This window comes from Gadus morhua, chromosome 21 (assembly GCF_902167405.1).
Source record: "Gadus morhua chromosome 21, gadMor3.0, whole genome shotgun sequence".
NCBI lineage: Eukaryota > Metazoa > Chordata > Actinopteri > Gadiformes > Gadidae > Gadus > Gadus morhua.
Window position 1 is genome coordinate 4,021,862 of NC_044068.1, and position 17,762 is coordinate 4,039,623.

Here is a 17,762-nt window from a genome sequence, read left to right on the forward strand (position 1 = left end):
CGCTGAACATACCCAGGCTTTCTTGGGAAAACCTGGCTCGACAGAGCCGCAACTCGCAATCAGAGTTAAATGGTACCACGAAGCTCACTTTAGACTTTAGGTTCAGTGCGTGTTCACGTGAAAGGGGCGTTTTTTGCGTCATTTTTCTCACCTTTACGATAGATCAAGCAGTCTATATGCGTATAAGTGAAAAGATTCTGCATATTGTCTGTAAAATAACTATGCCAAATGCAGAATTGTTCGCCATTAATCCAAATAGAATGATGATGATTTAAAAATGCATAAGCAACGTCCATCCTGCCTTACTCTATCATTTAGGGAATTCACTTTAAATACACCCTATTTAAGAAATATATCGCATGTTTTCGACCGCAGAGAGGTAGCGTTTGTAGCGTAGTGGATTAGTATAAGACCCGAACGCCAGCGATCGGGGTTCAAATTCGCCGGTCTATCATCATGCATTTTACCCCCATAGATGTGGTGCCAGCACGGCCTTGAAAATATGGGTTCAAGTTCGAAATAAGCACAAAAATATAATTCCATATGCTTTAGCGAATAAGTATTCCATATGCATGAGAATTAGGACTTTTTAAGCTTCACATAAATTCGCGTCACTTGGGAGTCGAACCCTCCGCGCAGAAATTCAAGACTGACGCGCTACCTCCACTCAAGCACTCTGTCGAGGAGACACAATGCGCAACAGTAATCATTGTCTACATAAGGTCCAAAAGGACGATCAAATAACGAACACCCTCTGATGAGAATCTCTATCTCTCATGAAGAACCCCAATTTCGTTGTTTGTACAATGACAATAAAGTCTGAAATCTGAATATCGTCAGACAATGCCAAGGGATCGGTTCTGTCCCGTAAAACCCTCTGTCTCCGGAGAGACGCCTGTACGCGAAGTACGCCGGGTCCACGGGAACACCCACAAATGCTGACGCCATTGTCAGAGTAGGGGCTAGGAAGCTGCGCACGCCGATTTAAGTAGCCGATCTCCGGCTAGACTAAGCCGAAAAACTGCTCCCGACCAGGTTTGGTTGCGAGCATAAGTCACCATGGTGATACAGAGACGCTAAAAGAGATCGACTTTCGTGGTACAACTTACCCAGGCTTGGAGCTCAACATACCTCGCTAACCCTCTGAGCGAGCTTCGTGGTACAGGGCACAGGCCTTCTTCACGTGAGAGACAGCCATCTTGTCATCAGTCAGTCCTTCGGTTTGTTTCCTTCACCGAATCACATTTAAAATGTTTTATAACTTCTATAGCTAGTCTTTGACAGTTTAGTTTATGACCTTTAATTTATAGTTGTTTGTTGTTCACTAGAACCAATTGTGCAACGCAGTTGTTGTAGAGTAGATGAATGTTACCTGACGCGACCGCGCCACGCAGTTGTTGTAGATGAATGTAACCTCACGCGGTTCTGGTTTTGTTTGAGTACGGCGCCCTCTACTGGTCACACATGAGAAGCACAGCAACCAGGAACATGATTTGTAAGCAAATACGTTTTTTTTATGAAACAGGCGGCTTATTTTTTCATCCTGATGCTCAACAATGTCAATAATTGCAAAGATTTTACATTATTTTTTATTATAACTTTTCAGAGACTCAGTTCAACTCCTATAGTCAAATGCAATTATAGTAAGGCTATTTTGATAAAGGGGTCTGCTAAACGCTGTACAGTCTGGAGGGAAAGACCATGCGGTAGCATAGCAGAAAAAAACAAACCAGAACAGAACAAAAACAGAACAGAACTTAGTGGTGACCATCAGTCACTCCCCCATATAAATAACCCAACAGTCTCCTAATGTGTATCGCCTCCTAAATCCTAATGTAAGCACAACCACATGATACAACACAACCACCGATTGATTGGAGCGCGTTCCTGGTCCCAGATCAGCCCTTCTTTAGCGGTTCAACAGCTTATCAGGGGGCAGGGTTAATTTCCGCTGGTCTGACCTCACCCACCAAGACTCAGACAGCCTCCAGTCTCCACTGAGCTGGCAGGAGCTAGCCTAAAGTCTGAGCTCACTGACAAGAAGCCCAGATAACCACACGCTCATTGTTTTGGAAACCACGCACTGCAAAGAGTAGTATCGCCGTTTCAGCGGTCAACGTTTCCGTTGCTGGTCGTCGTCTCTGGTCGTCTTCAGGCCTGTGGTGGAGCCGCAGCCGGTGGTGTATGGGGTGTAACAGTAGTAGAAGACCAAGATGTTTGTCATACTCTGTCGACGGGCAAATCACAACGAGGTGTGTGTGAGGAGACGTCCGCATGGCGGAAAAACAGGGAAGGAAGAGAGTGGGGAGAGGCTTAGGGAGAAGGAGAGAGAGAGAGGGAGAGAGGGAGGGAGAGGAAGAGGGAGGGAGAGAGAGAAGGAAAGGAGAGGAAGAGAGGACCTGAAGGGGGAGAGGGGAGGGAGAAGGAGAGAGGGAGAAGGAGAGGAAAAGAGGGAGAAGGAGAGGGAGAGAGGGAAAGGGAGAGGGAGGGAGGGAGGGAGGGAGGGAGGGAGGGAGGGGGGGGGGGGAGTTCCCAGGGGTCGAGGGAGGTGATACTGCTGTACATCAATCAAAAACCTCAAGGAAGTGATTGCAGAGGAAGTGATTACAGCAACACCCCATCCCTCCCCACTTGCGGTCCTCCAGGATCTCTGGCCTGCGCTGATAAGCGGCCCGCGCCGCTCACTCCGAGCAGAAAGGCAGGAAATGTGACAGTGAAGTTTTCCGCTTCCATAAACAAAAGCTCCCGCAGCAGGGCCAGCCTTGGAGGGAATCCTGTGGGCCTCAGGGCTGACTCTGCCCCTCTGAGGAGGGTGACGGGAGGGAGGGAGGGAGGGAGGGAGGAGGGAGAGAGGCGGACAGAGAGAGAGGCAGGAGAGAGCAAGGAAGGGGGAAGAGAGGGCGACAGAGAGAAGGGGAGAGAGGAAGGGAGGGTGACAGAGAGAGAGAAGGGGAGAGAGGAAGGGACAAGAGAGGGTGACAGAGAGAGAGAGAGAGAGAGAGAAGGGGAGAGAGGAAGGGAGAAGAGAGAGCGACAGAGAGAGTGAGGAAGGCAAGAGAGAGTGAGGAAGGGAGGAGAGAGAGGATGTAGAGAATTACTTCCAAAGAGTCATAACAAGATAGGAATTAGAATAGGTAGCGGTGGGGAGAAAGCGAGACAGTGAGTGAGAGAGAGGGAGAGAAAGGGAGAGAGGGTTAATCTAAAGTGAGCCAACTCAGAGGGAATATCATGGCAGAAAACAACACAAATCTTTTCCTGGAAATACTTCAGTCTTTTGATGTTGGTGAGTTCAGCGGTCGGTTTCCAGTGTGTTTGATGTGGTCAATTTCATTGCCTCTGTTCTTTTCCTTTGAAACCTCAGGTTATTTGCATCTTAGAAAAGGATGTGTGCAAACGAATGGCATGCAAACGAAAACTAACCGATTAATGCAAATATTTTGCAGCGCTACGCTTTAAAAGATATGTCTGAGGATACTCTAATCCAGAGTAGATTTCCCAGCTGTTCGGTCTCTTCCATTTTCCCAGATGTCATTCCCAGATGAGTCCTTGCAAACGTCTGTGTTTCTTCCTTCCCTTCACTTATAAACATTGAGAGGAAACAGAAAAGTTCAACTCAAGACGTAATAAAATATTTTTTATATCAAGGAACTGATGTGTTTTCGTTGGCAGCGGCTCCCTCGGGTTCTTTCTGCCTTGGCCACAGTATTATTTTCCTTCTCTTTAGCGCTCGCACTCTCTTTATTTTCCCCTTCACATGCGCTGGAACTATTGCCTCCGAGCCATTGGGGGAATTCTGATAGACAGAGGTCAATCGTTTTATGTCTGAGTGAGAATGAATAATAATTAGCGGGTGAACTGCGGTGAACGAGACGGACAGAGGACAACCAGTGCTTTTTTCGTGGCACCGTCTCGCAAGACAATCTTGGAACTGATTAGTTGAAAGGAAACTGTCTCCTGCAAGCATGGCAACATTTGTTTTGAACCTCTAATTATGTGGGACAAGATGATGATAAGAACATTGTGTACCGTGTAATATACAATGATTGTGCTACATTATGAGGCTTCTATTCTCGTCATCCAATGTTTTATTCATTTTTATGAATTCATAGTGACGGACGGGTGCTAGGACGGGATAATTAGCGCTTTCGTGTTTTTACTTTCAATTCAATTTTATTTGTATAGTCCTTCATCACCATTACAGTCTCAAAGGGCGTTACAGGCCAAATATTTATGCCACCCCCCTGACCCAAGCACATAAGAGGGCAAGAAAAAAAATTCCCTTAATCAGCAAGGAAGAAATCTTGAGAAGGAACTTAGAGTTAGAGAATATACACACATGAATGCATACATACATACATATACACACACACACACACACACACACACACACACACACACACATACATAGATACATGCATACATGCACGCATACATGCATGCATGCATACACGCATGCAGGCAAAACACTTTAACCTCTTAAACTCGAGGTTCCCTAGATTTGGGAAGACAGTGATCTCACGCAGCAAAAGGCATACAACACTGCCCTTATTATGTAGAAATAGTCATATCAAATTAAACATGAGAACCTCCGCTACAAGCACATATAAGTAATTTGTACACACACCAAACACCAAGCATATTAATTAGACTAATTAGACAATTATAGGCTGGAGCTTAAGAGGTTAAATGGATGATGAGGTGCTGGCCGGTTAACCACAAGTCTCCTCTCACCTCAGTCCCCCTGATCATCGCCTTCTGTGTGTCCATCGCGGTGGGCCTGCTCCTGGGGGCTCTGATCTACGTCCTCCTCACCTGGCTGTCCCGGCGGCGGGCGGGCTCCGCCGTCATCACCCGGCGCCCGTTGTACCGCCCGGCGCTCGTGTCCCCGCGCGCCCGCCCGGGCTTCAGCCGCAACAGCAGCTACGACCGGCGCAGCAACAACAGCCTGGTGAGCGCCGCCTTCAGCTTCCACCGGCAGCTCTCCCCGCCCGGGGACCAGGCCGACCCGCTGGGCCGCAAGTCCAGCTTCAGGGCCTCCACCTTCTACCCGCTGCGCCAGTGCAGCCAGATCGCCCGCGAGGCCGAGGAGGGCAGCCCCGGCACGCTGCCCCGGACCCAGAGCCTGACGGCCACGCCGGGGTCGGCTCACACCGCGGTGGGGACCCCCACGACGGCCACCGCCGCGGCGGCCCCAGCCAGGCCAGAGTCCTTCTGGGGTCACGGCGGGGTCAGGGGCTTCCAGGCCACACAGACTCCGCCTCCGGCCTATGAGAGCATCGTCAAGGCCTATCAGGAGACACGCACCTGAGAGGAGACCAGGACTGGTGTGAGACTGTGTGTGTGTGTGTGTGTGTGCGTTGTGTTGTGTTGTGTTGTGTTGTGTTGTGTTGTGTTGTGGTGTTTGTGTGTGAGTGTGTGTGTGTGTCTGTGTGGACGCTGCAGATGGATTTAGTAACTAATGACGGAATATCGATGAGGAGGAGGATGCAGGGTATGACCGGCAAAGGAACGCAGAGGGAAAGACTTTGAGATGTCCAGCCCTACATCTTAGGGCTGGACATCTACTGAATGAACAAGTGACCACTGAATAAGTGATCAGATTTTGATTTGACATAAAGTATCTATTTTGTAAGATAGATGTGTGAAAACTAGAAAGTAATGTAATGTAATGACTAGAAAGTGACAATGTTTGCACATGTATAGACCAAAACAGCACAGTGCTTATAGCATCATTTATAATGTTGCATGATACGATGAACCATGTGTTTATGATATTTAACTTAATGATGGATCAGTATAACTGGTGGCGGTCATGGTGCAATGCTTTTGTACACTACTTTCATAACTTTTACCATTAAAATACTTTTACATCTTGCAGATATGATGGGATTGTGTATGCCAACTATACTGTGTGTGTGTGTGTGTGTGTGTGTGTGTGTGTGTGTGTGTGTGTGTGTGTGTGTGTGTGTGTGTGTGTGTGCGTGCGACGATTAGAAATTAATAAACTCATAATTTAAAGCTACAATGCAATAGCTTTCAGTCACTTTTACTGGATGTCGTTATGTTACTTTTGTTGTTACTTGTTTGAAAATAGAAAGGATGTAAATTCCTGACCTCATATGTAATTGAAAACAATTCGTTGTTTGTTTGATATTTTTACACCTTTATGCAAATTAGTTATGATTCGTTTTAAAGGTGTGTTGCATAATGGTGTGTTTATAAACTAGGGGATGCGTTCCTGACAAACTCAAACCTCGGGAAAACGAGCTCCAATTTGTTAAAACTGAATTTAACGGTTGTCGTTACAGGTCGTTAATTTGGGTAGGATTTCAGACCTCCAAATTGCTCGACTTGCCGTCAGTAACAACATCAAACATGGCAGCTTTCGTCAATGGGAATAAAACAGTTAATAGTTATTTTACCAATTGAATTAGCCAGCCAGTGTTTTCCTCTCCATATATGTAATATTTAACGATTGGTCTTCGAAATGCATCATGGGATTTTTTGTCGCTAGAACAGTGCATACCTCGAGAGATGCAGTAACGTCAAATCCTACACATATACCGTAACGTATATTTATAAAAAATAAAATACTCACTTTGTCTAGAGGGACAAACGCTGTGGGAGTTTCAAACACAACAATGTCTCCCCATAATTACAAATAAATCCACGATTAACTAAACAATGACCCATCGACGTAAGGAGGACACGAAATTACAGCATCGGAAGTAGAAGTATCTATATTCCGAGTTGTCCTGAACGCGCCGGTGGTTCAGGGCGCTTCTAGCTCCACGGGGGACGCGGCTCACCGTCACTGTCGGACCACGCCGCAGACCACCAGGGTACCGGGTTCCTGTCCTGTCATTTGCTTTGATATAAGCGTAAAGAAGACATTGCTGCATTTGTGCAACTCGTAAGTGAACGCCTTGCAGTAAACATGAAGCTGAGTGAGGTTAGCAATAGCCTAGCCCTGTGTGTGTGTGTGTGTGTGTGTGTGTGTGTGTGTGTGTGTGTGTGTGTGTGTGTGTGTGTGTGTGTGTGTGTGTGTGTGTGTGTGTGTGTGTGTGTGTGTGTGTGTCAGGGGTGCGTATGTGTGTGTGTCAGGGGTGCGTGTGTGTGTCAGGTTATAGTTCTGACAGGTCATGACGTCAAGGCAAGCCACTCTCTTCGTGCTCTTATTTCAAGTACCAACAACAGCGTTCTTCTAATCGACAAACGATACATGCTATATGCAGGGATCTATTACGCTGCGTTTAGCAAGTTGGCGTAATTTTAAAGTCTGGTGACCTGAGCTTGAAGTAGTTTTAATTTACATATCTGGGTAATAAACCATGAATACAACTCTACAGTGACTTATGATGAGACAGGCGGCAGGCCAGTCTCTGAGTGTTTCTGAAGATCAAGACATGGTTTATAATAACAGCTGATGTGCCTGAATGATGTTGCCCTTCAGCCTGTGTATAACTGTGTGTAGACTTGTGGTTAAGTACGGGTCCCGCCCACGATCAGTATAATGAAATGTTAATTTACATGTTACAGTAAAAAGTTTTTGAAAGGTTTTTTTGTGGTTACCTCAAGTGTCTTCTTTCAGTCCATAAATTGAATCTGTTCAACGTGCGATTCGTGTGTGGTCGAAAAAAAGGAAGAGAGTGGTACCATAACAACAAGTGTGTGTGCATTGTAGACACTTCCGCCAGCTATAGAAACTTATGTAAGCCGATCTATTTTTGAGTTTAACATTGTGCGCCTCTCCTAAGGTCCCTGAACTAACCAAAGCCTCCTTGGTGGGGCTAGGTCGTCTTTAGTGCTTGTTTATTTCCCGGTGATAAGGTGCGGTTCACCACATGTTGCTGTGGCTCCAGACTCCCTCTGCAGGTGGACGATGTCCGTGGCTGCCCTGCGCATGATCCGCTGTCGGAGGCTCAGCACCACAGGATCGGGGGCCAGGAGAGTTCTGCCATGGAAGCACATGAGTAAGGGTTTAAGTGTTAATAATTGACATACAGGGTGTACTGTTCTGTTCTGTAGTGCCCCTCATTATCGTACCCGGGGTCAAACTATACTGTCTGAACCTTGTCTTGACTCTCTAACTGACTTTTTTTTTCTGTGTGCACATTTTCAGAGAAGATTGCTAAAGTGACAAGCGCAGTGGTACTGGGGTAAGTCTTCTATTGTCTCCCTTTCTCCCTCTTGTTTCCCTCTCCCTCTTGTATCCCTCTCGTATCCCTCTTGTATCCCTCTCCTTCTTGGTAGCAGGTTGTGGTTAAAGAATGTCACAGACTCTCCATCGTCTCTGCACTGACTGACCGCGTCTCTCCTCTACCTGATGCCCGTTCTCCTCCCTCAGAGGCTGCGTATTCATCACGTATGAGATGCTGGCGCTGGACAAGGCCTTGACCCTCAACACGCAGGCCGCCCAACAGGAGAGATACCAGTCCTTCATTTACCTGAAGACCAACCCCTCCAACGAGCGGGAGAGCACTGCCAAAGGTATTCCCTTTCACGGGTTGCACGGGAAATATGTACTTTGTTCTTGGATAGTTTAGAAACATTACTGTGTTATGTCCTCGTGCACATAAGCCGCGTTCAAAGTATCGTTATTCTCATGACTTTTTAATCTAGTTTGGTTTGTTGTAAACGTTTAGTTCACAGCTCATTCGCACCGCATCTCGTCTCTAGTGTTACATAAGCCCTTGGGTATTAATGTGGAACGTTTGAAAGCATGAGGTGTTTTGTCTGGTTGAGCCGTCTAGGACATGATTCAGATGGGGACGTCCAGGTGTTCAGTGTCCTCGGTTTCACTTCCTCCCGTCTTCCATTTCCTGTTGACCTACGACCCCGTGTCGGTTCAGTGCTCTCACTTCCAACTTCCTGCGTTGTTATACAGTGCTGCTATTCAAAGCAGCCCAGTGTGTCATCCCTCCATTTTTCTTTTCATAAAAATAAACGGCATAACCGGACCAGGTTTCTTTCAACTTCATGCGAAAGCCCTTCTTCCGTAGCCTTATGTAATAGGTTCTCTCTCTCTCTGCCTGTCTCTCTCTGCCTCTCTCTTTATCACTCGCTCTGCGTTCTCCGTTTCTCTTTGTGTACTTTTCAGAGATCACCCAGAAAACGAGGAAAGAGCTTCATAAAGTAGCCAGGAAGTTCATGGAGATCTCTTCCAGGATCTTGCTGCAACCACTAGATGGTAAGAAAACGCCCTTCTCACAACCTCAACACACTTCCACTCGAAACGGGAAGAAAATGCAGACATGGGTTTCACATCACGTATTAACGTGTCCTTGAACAGGGCATAGTTGACCACCACAACAACAAGGTTCATCACCAGAAATATTGCGACGGACGTTTTTGATGTGGAACACGTTGTCGTCAGAGGAAACACCTGGCCGTCTGGCTAAGACCTCCAAAGGGATCGTGTGGACACAAAAAAAACTTGTCTCATTCACTATCGAGTTATTCTCACTGGGTTAGAAAGGTTCATTCTACATGAGCCAGCCGTGTTTAGCAACGGGTCCCTGACATAATCACCACACGATTGTGGTGCTCATGATTCGACCTTTGACCTGTGCTTAACCTTTTCTAGCTGCCTGCTCGGAGAAACAAGGTTTGCAACCGTCCTCTGTGTGAGCGCTGCAGTGGTGTTCAGATCGGTGTATAGATATCCCTCCTTTCGGAATATAGTGGTCGATGTCATTGGAGTAGAATTAGATTAGCTTTTCCCACCGTGGATGAGTAAAGTTTAGATTCATTCATTATCATGCAGGCTAAGAGCTCACATGCCCAGACTGCATCTTGGTGAATGAAAAGTAATCCAACTAACCCCTGTTTCTATATTTCAGCTCTTAATCGACAATTCCGGTATTTTGAACATTGAGCCCCCTTTCTGGTTTGTCTAGGATGCAATAGAGTCGTTGACACCGACATTTTTGACTATTGGTCCTGTCTCGGGCATTGGGCTAATTTCAGATCGCCCCTGCCTTCTTCACAATGGCTGGCTTTGGGCATTCACAAACCTGTCCTTCCCATTCAGAAATTAGCAACTCACCGAGTGGTTAGTGGTGTTCGTTGATGTTCCAAGTCAAGTATCGTAGTGAAATATAGTTTCTTCAACGAACACCACTAACCACTCGGTGAGTTACACGTTTCTGAAAACGAAAGTTTAGGGTTGTTTTAAGGACAGGTTTGTGAATGCCAGCCATTGTGTAGCAGGCAGGGGCGATTCGAAATGAGCCAAATACCCGAGACGGGACCGATAGTCAAAATTTCGTTGTCAACCACTCGTTCATCCTGGAAAAACCAGAAAGGGGATCAATGTTCAAAATACCGGAATTTGTTGCTTGGCTTTTTTTGTGAATTTCTATGTACTTGATTCTCACACTTTTTGGGGTGTATCATCATTACACTTACTGCAAGTACTTACATTATGACTTACCGTGAGTCACTTTGGACGATAGCATCTGCTAAGCAAGTGTAACGTGATCTAATGTTGAAGTGGTTGGAGCCCAGACCCTGAGTGTTTGTCGGTCTGGTCCTCAGAGCACTTCAGCCACCTGGACGTGGACCCCCACGAGGTGGCCCTGTGGGTCCTGCTGAAGAGGACGCGGTCCGACTCTCTGGACGTGAGGCTCCACGCGGTCCAGGAGCTGGCGGAGAACCACCACTGGCACGGTCAGCACGGGACAGTGTTGATCCTGAAGGGAATCCTTGTGTCACAGATTACTTAAAGGGGTGATTTTATGCCAACATGTGTGGCGGTATCTTTAATTGTTATTGTAGTGTTAGAATTTACTCCTTATACACTTTACTTTTATCATTCTATTTTCTATAATTCCTGGGTTGGCTGGTAGACTGATCTATCCAGCGTACGTCTAGGGTACACCTTGTGTTATTATATCACCCCTCGAAAAAATATAAACTAAGAATAAATAAAATATAGAGTAATAAATGTAAAGGAGTAAATACTAACACATGTGCCTGATACAATGACATTAAAAGTAGGGTAGACTGTCAAATAAGTGAACAAAAATAAAAAATATATTGTACATGATATTGAAAGTGTTATTAGCAATGATATTGGAAAATGTAATTTAGCGTTTAGGGTTTTGTCTAGAGTGAGACTGTGATTGGTCCGTACCGCCTGCCCGTCACACAGACTACCAATACCAGACAGCCGCCCAGGTCCTGGACCAGCGCGCGGCCGTTGGATTGGCCCGGACCCCCCAGGTGGACCGGCGCTTCTTCCTGTCCCCGCCGACGCTGCCAGACAAGGAGAATGTACGTTTTTTTACCTGGGGTTTTAAAGAGGTCCCCCCGCCATGACCGCCGCCATTTTGGAAGCATTGGGATGTTGGTCAATGTGTTCGTAGTAGTGTTCTTCTGGCCATCGCTTAGTAAATAATCGTGAAACGACTTGTTATTACAGGAAGCCAGTGTTGTGTTTCTCACGCCAGGCAAAACAAAGTTTTCCCTAGCCTAGGTTCAGTTATTTTTACATTTATTTAGGAATATATTCATTTCAAATTTGATCGTACTTTAACTCGTGCATCCTCTCGGCAACAAAATACGTCCATGACGCTCTCTGATGTACAAGCCCTATACTGCTTATGTTAACCACGCTCTGCTGAATGCATCATTCATTATTCAGTCCGATCAACCGCTGTCTACTTTGTAAAGCACTCGTTAATGCCTCTGATCTTGCGTCATAACGAGCGCAGCCCGCCTCTCTCCCAGGGCGTCTCCGTGGAGGACGAGCTGAGGCAGCTGCTGGCCTCCCTCCCCCAGTCTGAGGTGGACCAGTGTGTCCAGTACTTCACCTCTCTCGCCCTGCGAGAGAGCAGCCAGTCGCTGGCGGCCCAGCGGGTAAGACCCCTGCTTCCTCCCACCCTTGGGGTCAGGACCCCACAAATGGACCCCCAATTTGAGGTCAAACTGCTGACAGTTGCTGACATAAGCAATAGATACTTTCCGATCCATTTTAGCAAAATATATTTTTTTAGAGGTCTCAAGGATGTCCTGTGTATACGAACTGACTGACTGATTCATGGCCACGAACAATCACCTAGTGTGCGTTAAGAGTATTGCGATCACGTTCACTGGGACATTGATATTACAGCTGGGTTTGGAACGGGTAAAAACAGTTTTGTTGAAACAGACACACAAAAGTAAAAGTTGCGGTCACATATCTTTTTTCAATTTGACGGTTGAGAGCCGCTGCAGTTAGGCAGGTTAATTTAATAAACTCAACCTAAGATAACGAAGTGTATTATTATTTAACCACACAGGGCGGTCTGTGGTGCTTCGGTGGTAACGGGCTCCCCTACGCCCAGAGCCTCACCTCCGTCCCCTCGGAGAAGGTGGAGTCCTTCTGTCTGCAGGCCCTGGTGCAGCACTCGAAGGTAACATCATCACAGGTTCAGTCATGATTGGTCAAAAGGACGTGAAGGGAGGCGGGGCTGAGCGAGGAGGTTTCTAGTCAGTCTTTGTAAGCTGGTTTTGGTTTTGAGCAATTTATAAAGAAAAACTTTTTTTTTTAAATATATTGTCTCCAAAACAGCAAATATATAATTTTATAAATGCTCCGTTGACACAATTGTCTGCACCTGCAAAACCCCAATAAAAAAAAAGAAGGTGGGATAGATCTCGGCGAGTACCGTCTTAATCAATCAGGGCAAAAGAAGTGAAGAGATAAAAACCAAGAATGATTATGAAGTTACACAACTGTTTGAGCAGGAGACAACCTGCAACCACCAAAGAGTAAGACGAAAAGTGGCAAACTACAATCTCCTCGAGGCAAGCGTTATAACCACCGTCACTCTCGGGAAGAGTATCTCTGCACGATTAAGTCACTCCGTCGAGGGATGCTCTCGGATCTCCGCCACCTGTCAGTCGACCACACCCGTTCAGCGGCCTTCCGCTGACCACATGTTCCCCGCCCCGGTCTGCAGGTCCAGAGCCACTGCGACCACATCGTGGCCCACGGCGGCCTTCAGCTCCTGCAGAGGGTCTTCCAGCTCCGCAAGGACTCCCTGAAGATCCAGAGGAACGTCGTGAGGATCGTGGGGAACCTGGCGCTGAACGAGCGCGTGCACCAGGCCATCGTCCAGTCCGGTGAGGACGCCCTCCCCAACATGGCCGCCGGCGCCAATTGGGGGCGTAGCCCGCTTGGCGACGACTCATGTTGAAGCATCAGTCCAATTTGCTAAAAGCCCAGTTTCACTCTGACAGGGTCTATGTTGAGATGGAAATCAGCCGTGATATTGTTCAACTCACCCCTTTGGGCACCTTCTGACATCATTATGTTCCAAACGAGTGTTTAGTAGCTCCATTAGCTGTATCGTGAGAGCAACCTTTCAATAAGTCGCCAGGGTAAGTGCAGGAAGGGGTGTTTTGTTTTAATTGGAACGCAGCCTCGAACAAAGAATTGAACCAAATCGCTGATCACATCTCGACAGGGTCAACGTCGACAGTTATTAAACCGGTCTCATCCTGAAAGCATGCACATGTATATCTGCCTGTCCCGTCCCTTGTGGGAGGGGGGCGTCTCTGACCGCGTTCCCGGGCGTCTGTCCCACAGGCTGGGTGTCGGTGCTGGCTGAGATGATGCAGTCGCCTCACGTGATGCAGGCCGCGCACGCGGCCCGCGCCCTGGCCAACCTGGACCGGGAGACGGTGACGGAGAAGTACCAGGACGGCGTCTACATCCTCCACCCGCAGGCGCGCAGCGAGTAAGCACGTCTAGACCCCGCCCCTTGTCACCCTCGTCACCTTCACACCCCCCCCCCCCCCCCCCCCCCCCCCCCAGTCTTAACATGGTGCATGGTAAACGGACCGCGTTTATACAGCGCTTTTCTGACCAGTGGCCACTCGAATCAGTCTAATATGGGGTATCTGCAGTGGAAGACCGCCGATCAATCAGCAGAGCTCCCCTAAAGTCACGCTCAATTTGCTTTGTGACGGACCTCCTGCTTGTCAATCGTGTCTGTCGTACAGCCAGCCAATCAAAGCGGACGTGCTGTTCGTCCATGGGCTCCTGGGAGCGGCGTTCAAGACGTGGCGACAGAAGGACTGCGACGGCTCCAAGGAGGAAGCAGGAAGTAGGGAGGACTACACCGAGTGCTGGCCTCAGGTAAGACCCGCCCCTCTGATTGTGTTTGCGATCCGTCGGACGGTGAAACCACAATACTATATTTTTGTATTTATTTTCTGGACAATATTTTTCCATGATGGTAAGAAATGATTGATGGTGAATGTTGATTGATACTTTAAATTTAATATTGCGAATAGGAATTGTGTCTGTAAGTTATTAATGCCGAAACTCCAATGGCAACTATAATCAATGCCTTATTTTGTTTATCTCCTCATCATAATTTGCGTTATGTAAACCTCGCCAGTCGTGGCTGGCCGCAGACTGTCCAAACCTCCGGGTGCTGTCGGTGGAGTACGACTCCCACCTCAGCGACTGGAGGGCCAAATGCCCCGCGGAGAACCAGAGGTGAGGGCCGCCCGCCTCCTGCTCACGTACGGATGGTGTTCACATTAAACAACGCAATAGGTCAAACACAATCCGTCTTCATGCAGGAGTCCGAAAGCTCCTCCATGACAATGGATGATTGTGTCATTGTTCCGCACACCCTGTGCCACACACCGTTAAGTCGGGATCCCTGCGGGTTTGTCTCGGGCAGGAAGTCGCTGGCCTCCAGGAGTCGAGAGCTGCTGAAGAAGCTGAAGTCTGCCGGCGTGGGGGAGAGGCCGGTGGTGTGGGTGGCCCACAGCATGGGAGGTAAGAGCCAGCGGCCACGCCTGGGCCCACCAGGGCAGGTAGGAATGAGGGCTGGGTTCAGGGAGGCTCTATCCGTGAAGGCTGTATGGAGGGGGGCTGTATCAGGGGGGCTGTATCAGGGAGGCTACCGTCTGGGACGTCCTCCCCCACTGCAGGGGAAGAGGGAAAGGTGAAGGGTCGCCTTTTCAGATCAATCCAGCGTTATTCATTGAGGAGAAATAACAAGTGTGACATCATTTCACTGTGAAATGTCTAAAATGCATAACGGGGTTCAACGTTTGCGGTGGGCTCCTCTAGAGCAGGGTAAAGTTGAAAGTTCTAGTGGGTAGAAATCCTCAATTGGTGCTAAAAGGCTTCCTACCCCAACTCTTCTTCTCCTTCATCCTTCTTCTCCATCCTCCTTCTTCTTCATCCTCCTTTCTTCATTCTTCTTCATCCTTCTACTTCATTGTTCTCCTTCTCCTCGTTCTTCTTCTCCTCCTCCTCCTTGTTCTTCTTCCTCCTCGTTCTTCTCCTCGTCCTCTTTCTCCGCCTTGTTCTTCTCCTCCTCCTCCTCCTCCTCCTTGTTCTTCTTCCTCCTCGTTCTTCTCCTCTTTCTCCGTCTTGTTCTTCTCCTCCTCGTCCTCCTCCTCCTTGTTCTTCTCCTCCTCCTCCTCGTTCATATACTCCTCCTCCTCCTCCATCAGGCCTGCTGGTGAAGAAGATGCTCCTGGATGCGGCGGAGGACCCTGAGATGCAAGGTCTGCTGAGGAACACCAAGGGCATCGTGTTCTACAGCGTGCCGCACCGAGGCACCTACATGGCCGAGTACTCGGTCAGCGTGCGCTACCTGCTCTTCCCCTCCGTGGAGGTGCGGGAGCTCTGTAAAGGTGGGCCGCCTCACAGGGTCTCACCCAACCCTGGTTAGGAGGGGAATACTGCACTTAAAAATTATACTGAGCATTGTGTAGCGTCTCTTCCTAGCTAACTTTGTTGTGTACGGGGAATGGGTTTAGCTGCTAATTGTTACTGCTTGGCACTATATTTTTCCTCTTTCTTCTGACCAATGTACTTGTTTAAGTTGCTTTGGAAAAATAATCTGTTAAATGCCCTAAATGTAAGTATAAATGTTTACAAGTTGTTTTTCCGTAACATCCATTTTTTCGCCATAAATTTTCGTTGGTTTTCGCCATCAATTTTTCGTTGGTCTGCCCCTACGCGTGTAGACTCGCCGGCCCTCTGTGACCTCAACGAGAACTTCCTGACCATGGCCAGGGAGCGGGAGTACAAGGTGCTGAGCTTCGCCGAGACGATGCCCACCACCATCGGCCCCATGATCAAGCTTCTGGTGGTGCCACCGCAGTCAGCTGGTGAGTGGCAATCAAATTTTGATTGGTAAATGCAAATATGCACATGCTTTGTTTGCTGTATTGATTTATTAGTACTGCTTAAACAAAGGATCACCAGGTCTCTATGTTCACAATGTCACATACACAGAGTGCATTCCGTTTTGCTGCCTTGGTCATTTCTTTAGCCATGATGATGCAAACCTGATCCCGGATCCAATTCCTCCATCTCAAAACTTGTCTCTTCTCCTCCTCCTACAGACCTCGGCATCGGGGACCTCATCCAGGTGGACACGGACCACCTGAACATCTGCAAGCCGGAGAGGAAGGACTCGTTCCTCTACAAGCGCAGCCTCCTTTTCATCCAGGAGGCGCTGCACAATTGCCTCAGCCACTGATTCCCTGAATCCACCGGTTCTCCCTGAATCCACCCGTTCTCCCTGAATCCACTCGAACTCCCTGAATCCACTGTACTTGAACCCCAACCACCCTACCAGTCCAACGGAAACCTAACTGCCTCACTTTACTGCACATTGTCAAGGAACCACGTCTGTATTGACCGCTTGGATAGGACGTAACGGTGTCTTCTGTGTATTTATTAATTAACGTAACACTTTGTCACCTTTGTACTTTGCTTTCCCCCATCTGTCATATTGACGCGCAACTACTCAATCTTAAGTGTTTTTATTGCAATGTTTTCAAAGATGATTATAGCTGTACATAGCTAAAGATAGTGATATAATATAGGTTTATTTTTTTTGGTATTTTTCTTTACATTGGATAGGTTATCATGAAGGAAGATATCACATAATCTATTTTTTGTGGTAGACAAAGGATGCACTTCAACAGTTCACGACAAGGAACATAGCCTAACGGACACATGCTTCCACACAAGTTTTTATTTTTTAAATAATGTTTTGGAGTATTACTGCTCTATTGTGCCAAACGATCGTTCCTACCCAGTCGTACCTCTGAAATATTTACAATTATTGTGAATCGTGAGGAATATTCCCCACTATTCACGGAGCCTGAGGTGAATAATTGTTTTAGTATATACTACTAAGTGAACACTCCAAAAATAAACAAGAAAACACTTTTTGCCGGATTTATTTGTTTTTATTAGCGTGACGAGACGACCGCAACAATATTCCGAGTTTGAGATCACAATCACGGGATATTGCCCAATATCCCAAGATAGGGAACCAATCAAATTGCACCATCTTAGGAGGTTCACGTGGAGCATATACTATATTAATAATCATGATTTTCTTTATTACCTCAAAAAAATGCCAGCTATGCTGATAACAATTAGGGCACCATCGACCATGTGAGTATCACAGTAATTTACCAATCTACATATCAATAATTTAGCTTCTAGTAACACACCTGAGCTAATTGGATCAACTGTAAATATGTACCTTGTAGCTGGTCGTGCTTTTAGCTAGTGTTTTTGGGTGAGAAAGTAGAGGCCTTTGACCATATTAGGTAGACAAAAAATAAATAAAAGGTATGTGTTCCAGTGAAACTGCATACTATGTTGTTTGGAATAAAGAAAAATTGGTTTTCCTTTCTGAAATCAAATTCTAGTCTGTGTGGACATACATTTTATAAGTCCTGTTATCTTAGTTTAGGGTGTCGTTTAGTAATTTTGGTAT

At 47.1% G+C, this 17,762-nt stretch overlaps 2 protein-coding genes across 4 annotated transcripts; both read left to right on the forward strand.

Annotated features, from left to right (window-relative positions):
• Positions 1 to 2,976: 2,976 nt before the first annotated feature.
• On the forward strand, positions 2,977 to 5,882 carry myct1a (myc target 1a). Its single transcript, XM_030345436.1, has 2 exons — positions 2,977 to 3,283; positions 4,737 to 5,882. The coding sequence occupies exons 1-2, from the start codon at positions 3,229 to 3,231 to the stop codon at positions 5,306 to 5,308; spliced, it is 627 nt and encodes a 208-aa protein (XP_030201296.1). The 5' UTR covers positions 2,977 to 3,228; the 3' UTR covers positions 5,309 to 5,882.
• An 867-nt stretch (positions 5,883 to 6,749) lies between these two features.
• serac1 (serine active site containing 1) lies at positions 6,750 to 17,212 on the forward strand. 3 transcript variants are annotated; one of them, XM_030345437.1, is made up of 17 exons: positions 6,750 to 6,913; positions 7,863 to 7,973; positions 8,123 to 8,159; positions 8,348 to 8,490; positions 9,101 to 9,190; positions 10,540 to 10,671; positions 11,156 to 11,277; positions 11,734 to 11,862; positions 12,285 to 12,398; positions 12,948 to 13,110; positions 13,577 to 13,727; positions 13,993 to 14,128; positions 14,394 to 14,494; positions 14,685 to 14,782; positions 15,469 to 15,651; positions 15,988 to 16,131; positions 16,369 to 17,212. In XM_030345437.1, exons 2-17 carry the CDS (start codon positions 7,883 to 7,885, stop codon positions 16,503 to 16,505), a joined length of 1,971 nt encoding a protein of 656 aa, XP_030201297.1. In that variant the 5' UTR covers positions 6,750 to 6,913; positions 7,863 to 7,882; the 3' UTR covers positions 16,506 to 17,212. The 3 variants fall into 3 exon arrangements, with proteins under 3 accessions (XP_030201297.1, XP_030201299.1, XP_030201298.1); XM_030345439.1 differs by having other exon boundaries at positions 6,754 to 6,913; positions 7,795 to 7,973; XM_030345438.1 differs by lacking the exon at positions 6,750 to 6,913 and having other exon boundaries at positions 7,056 to 7,973.
• Positions 17,213 to 17,762: the final 550 nt, after the last annotated feature.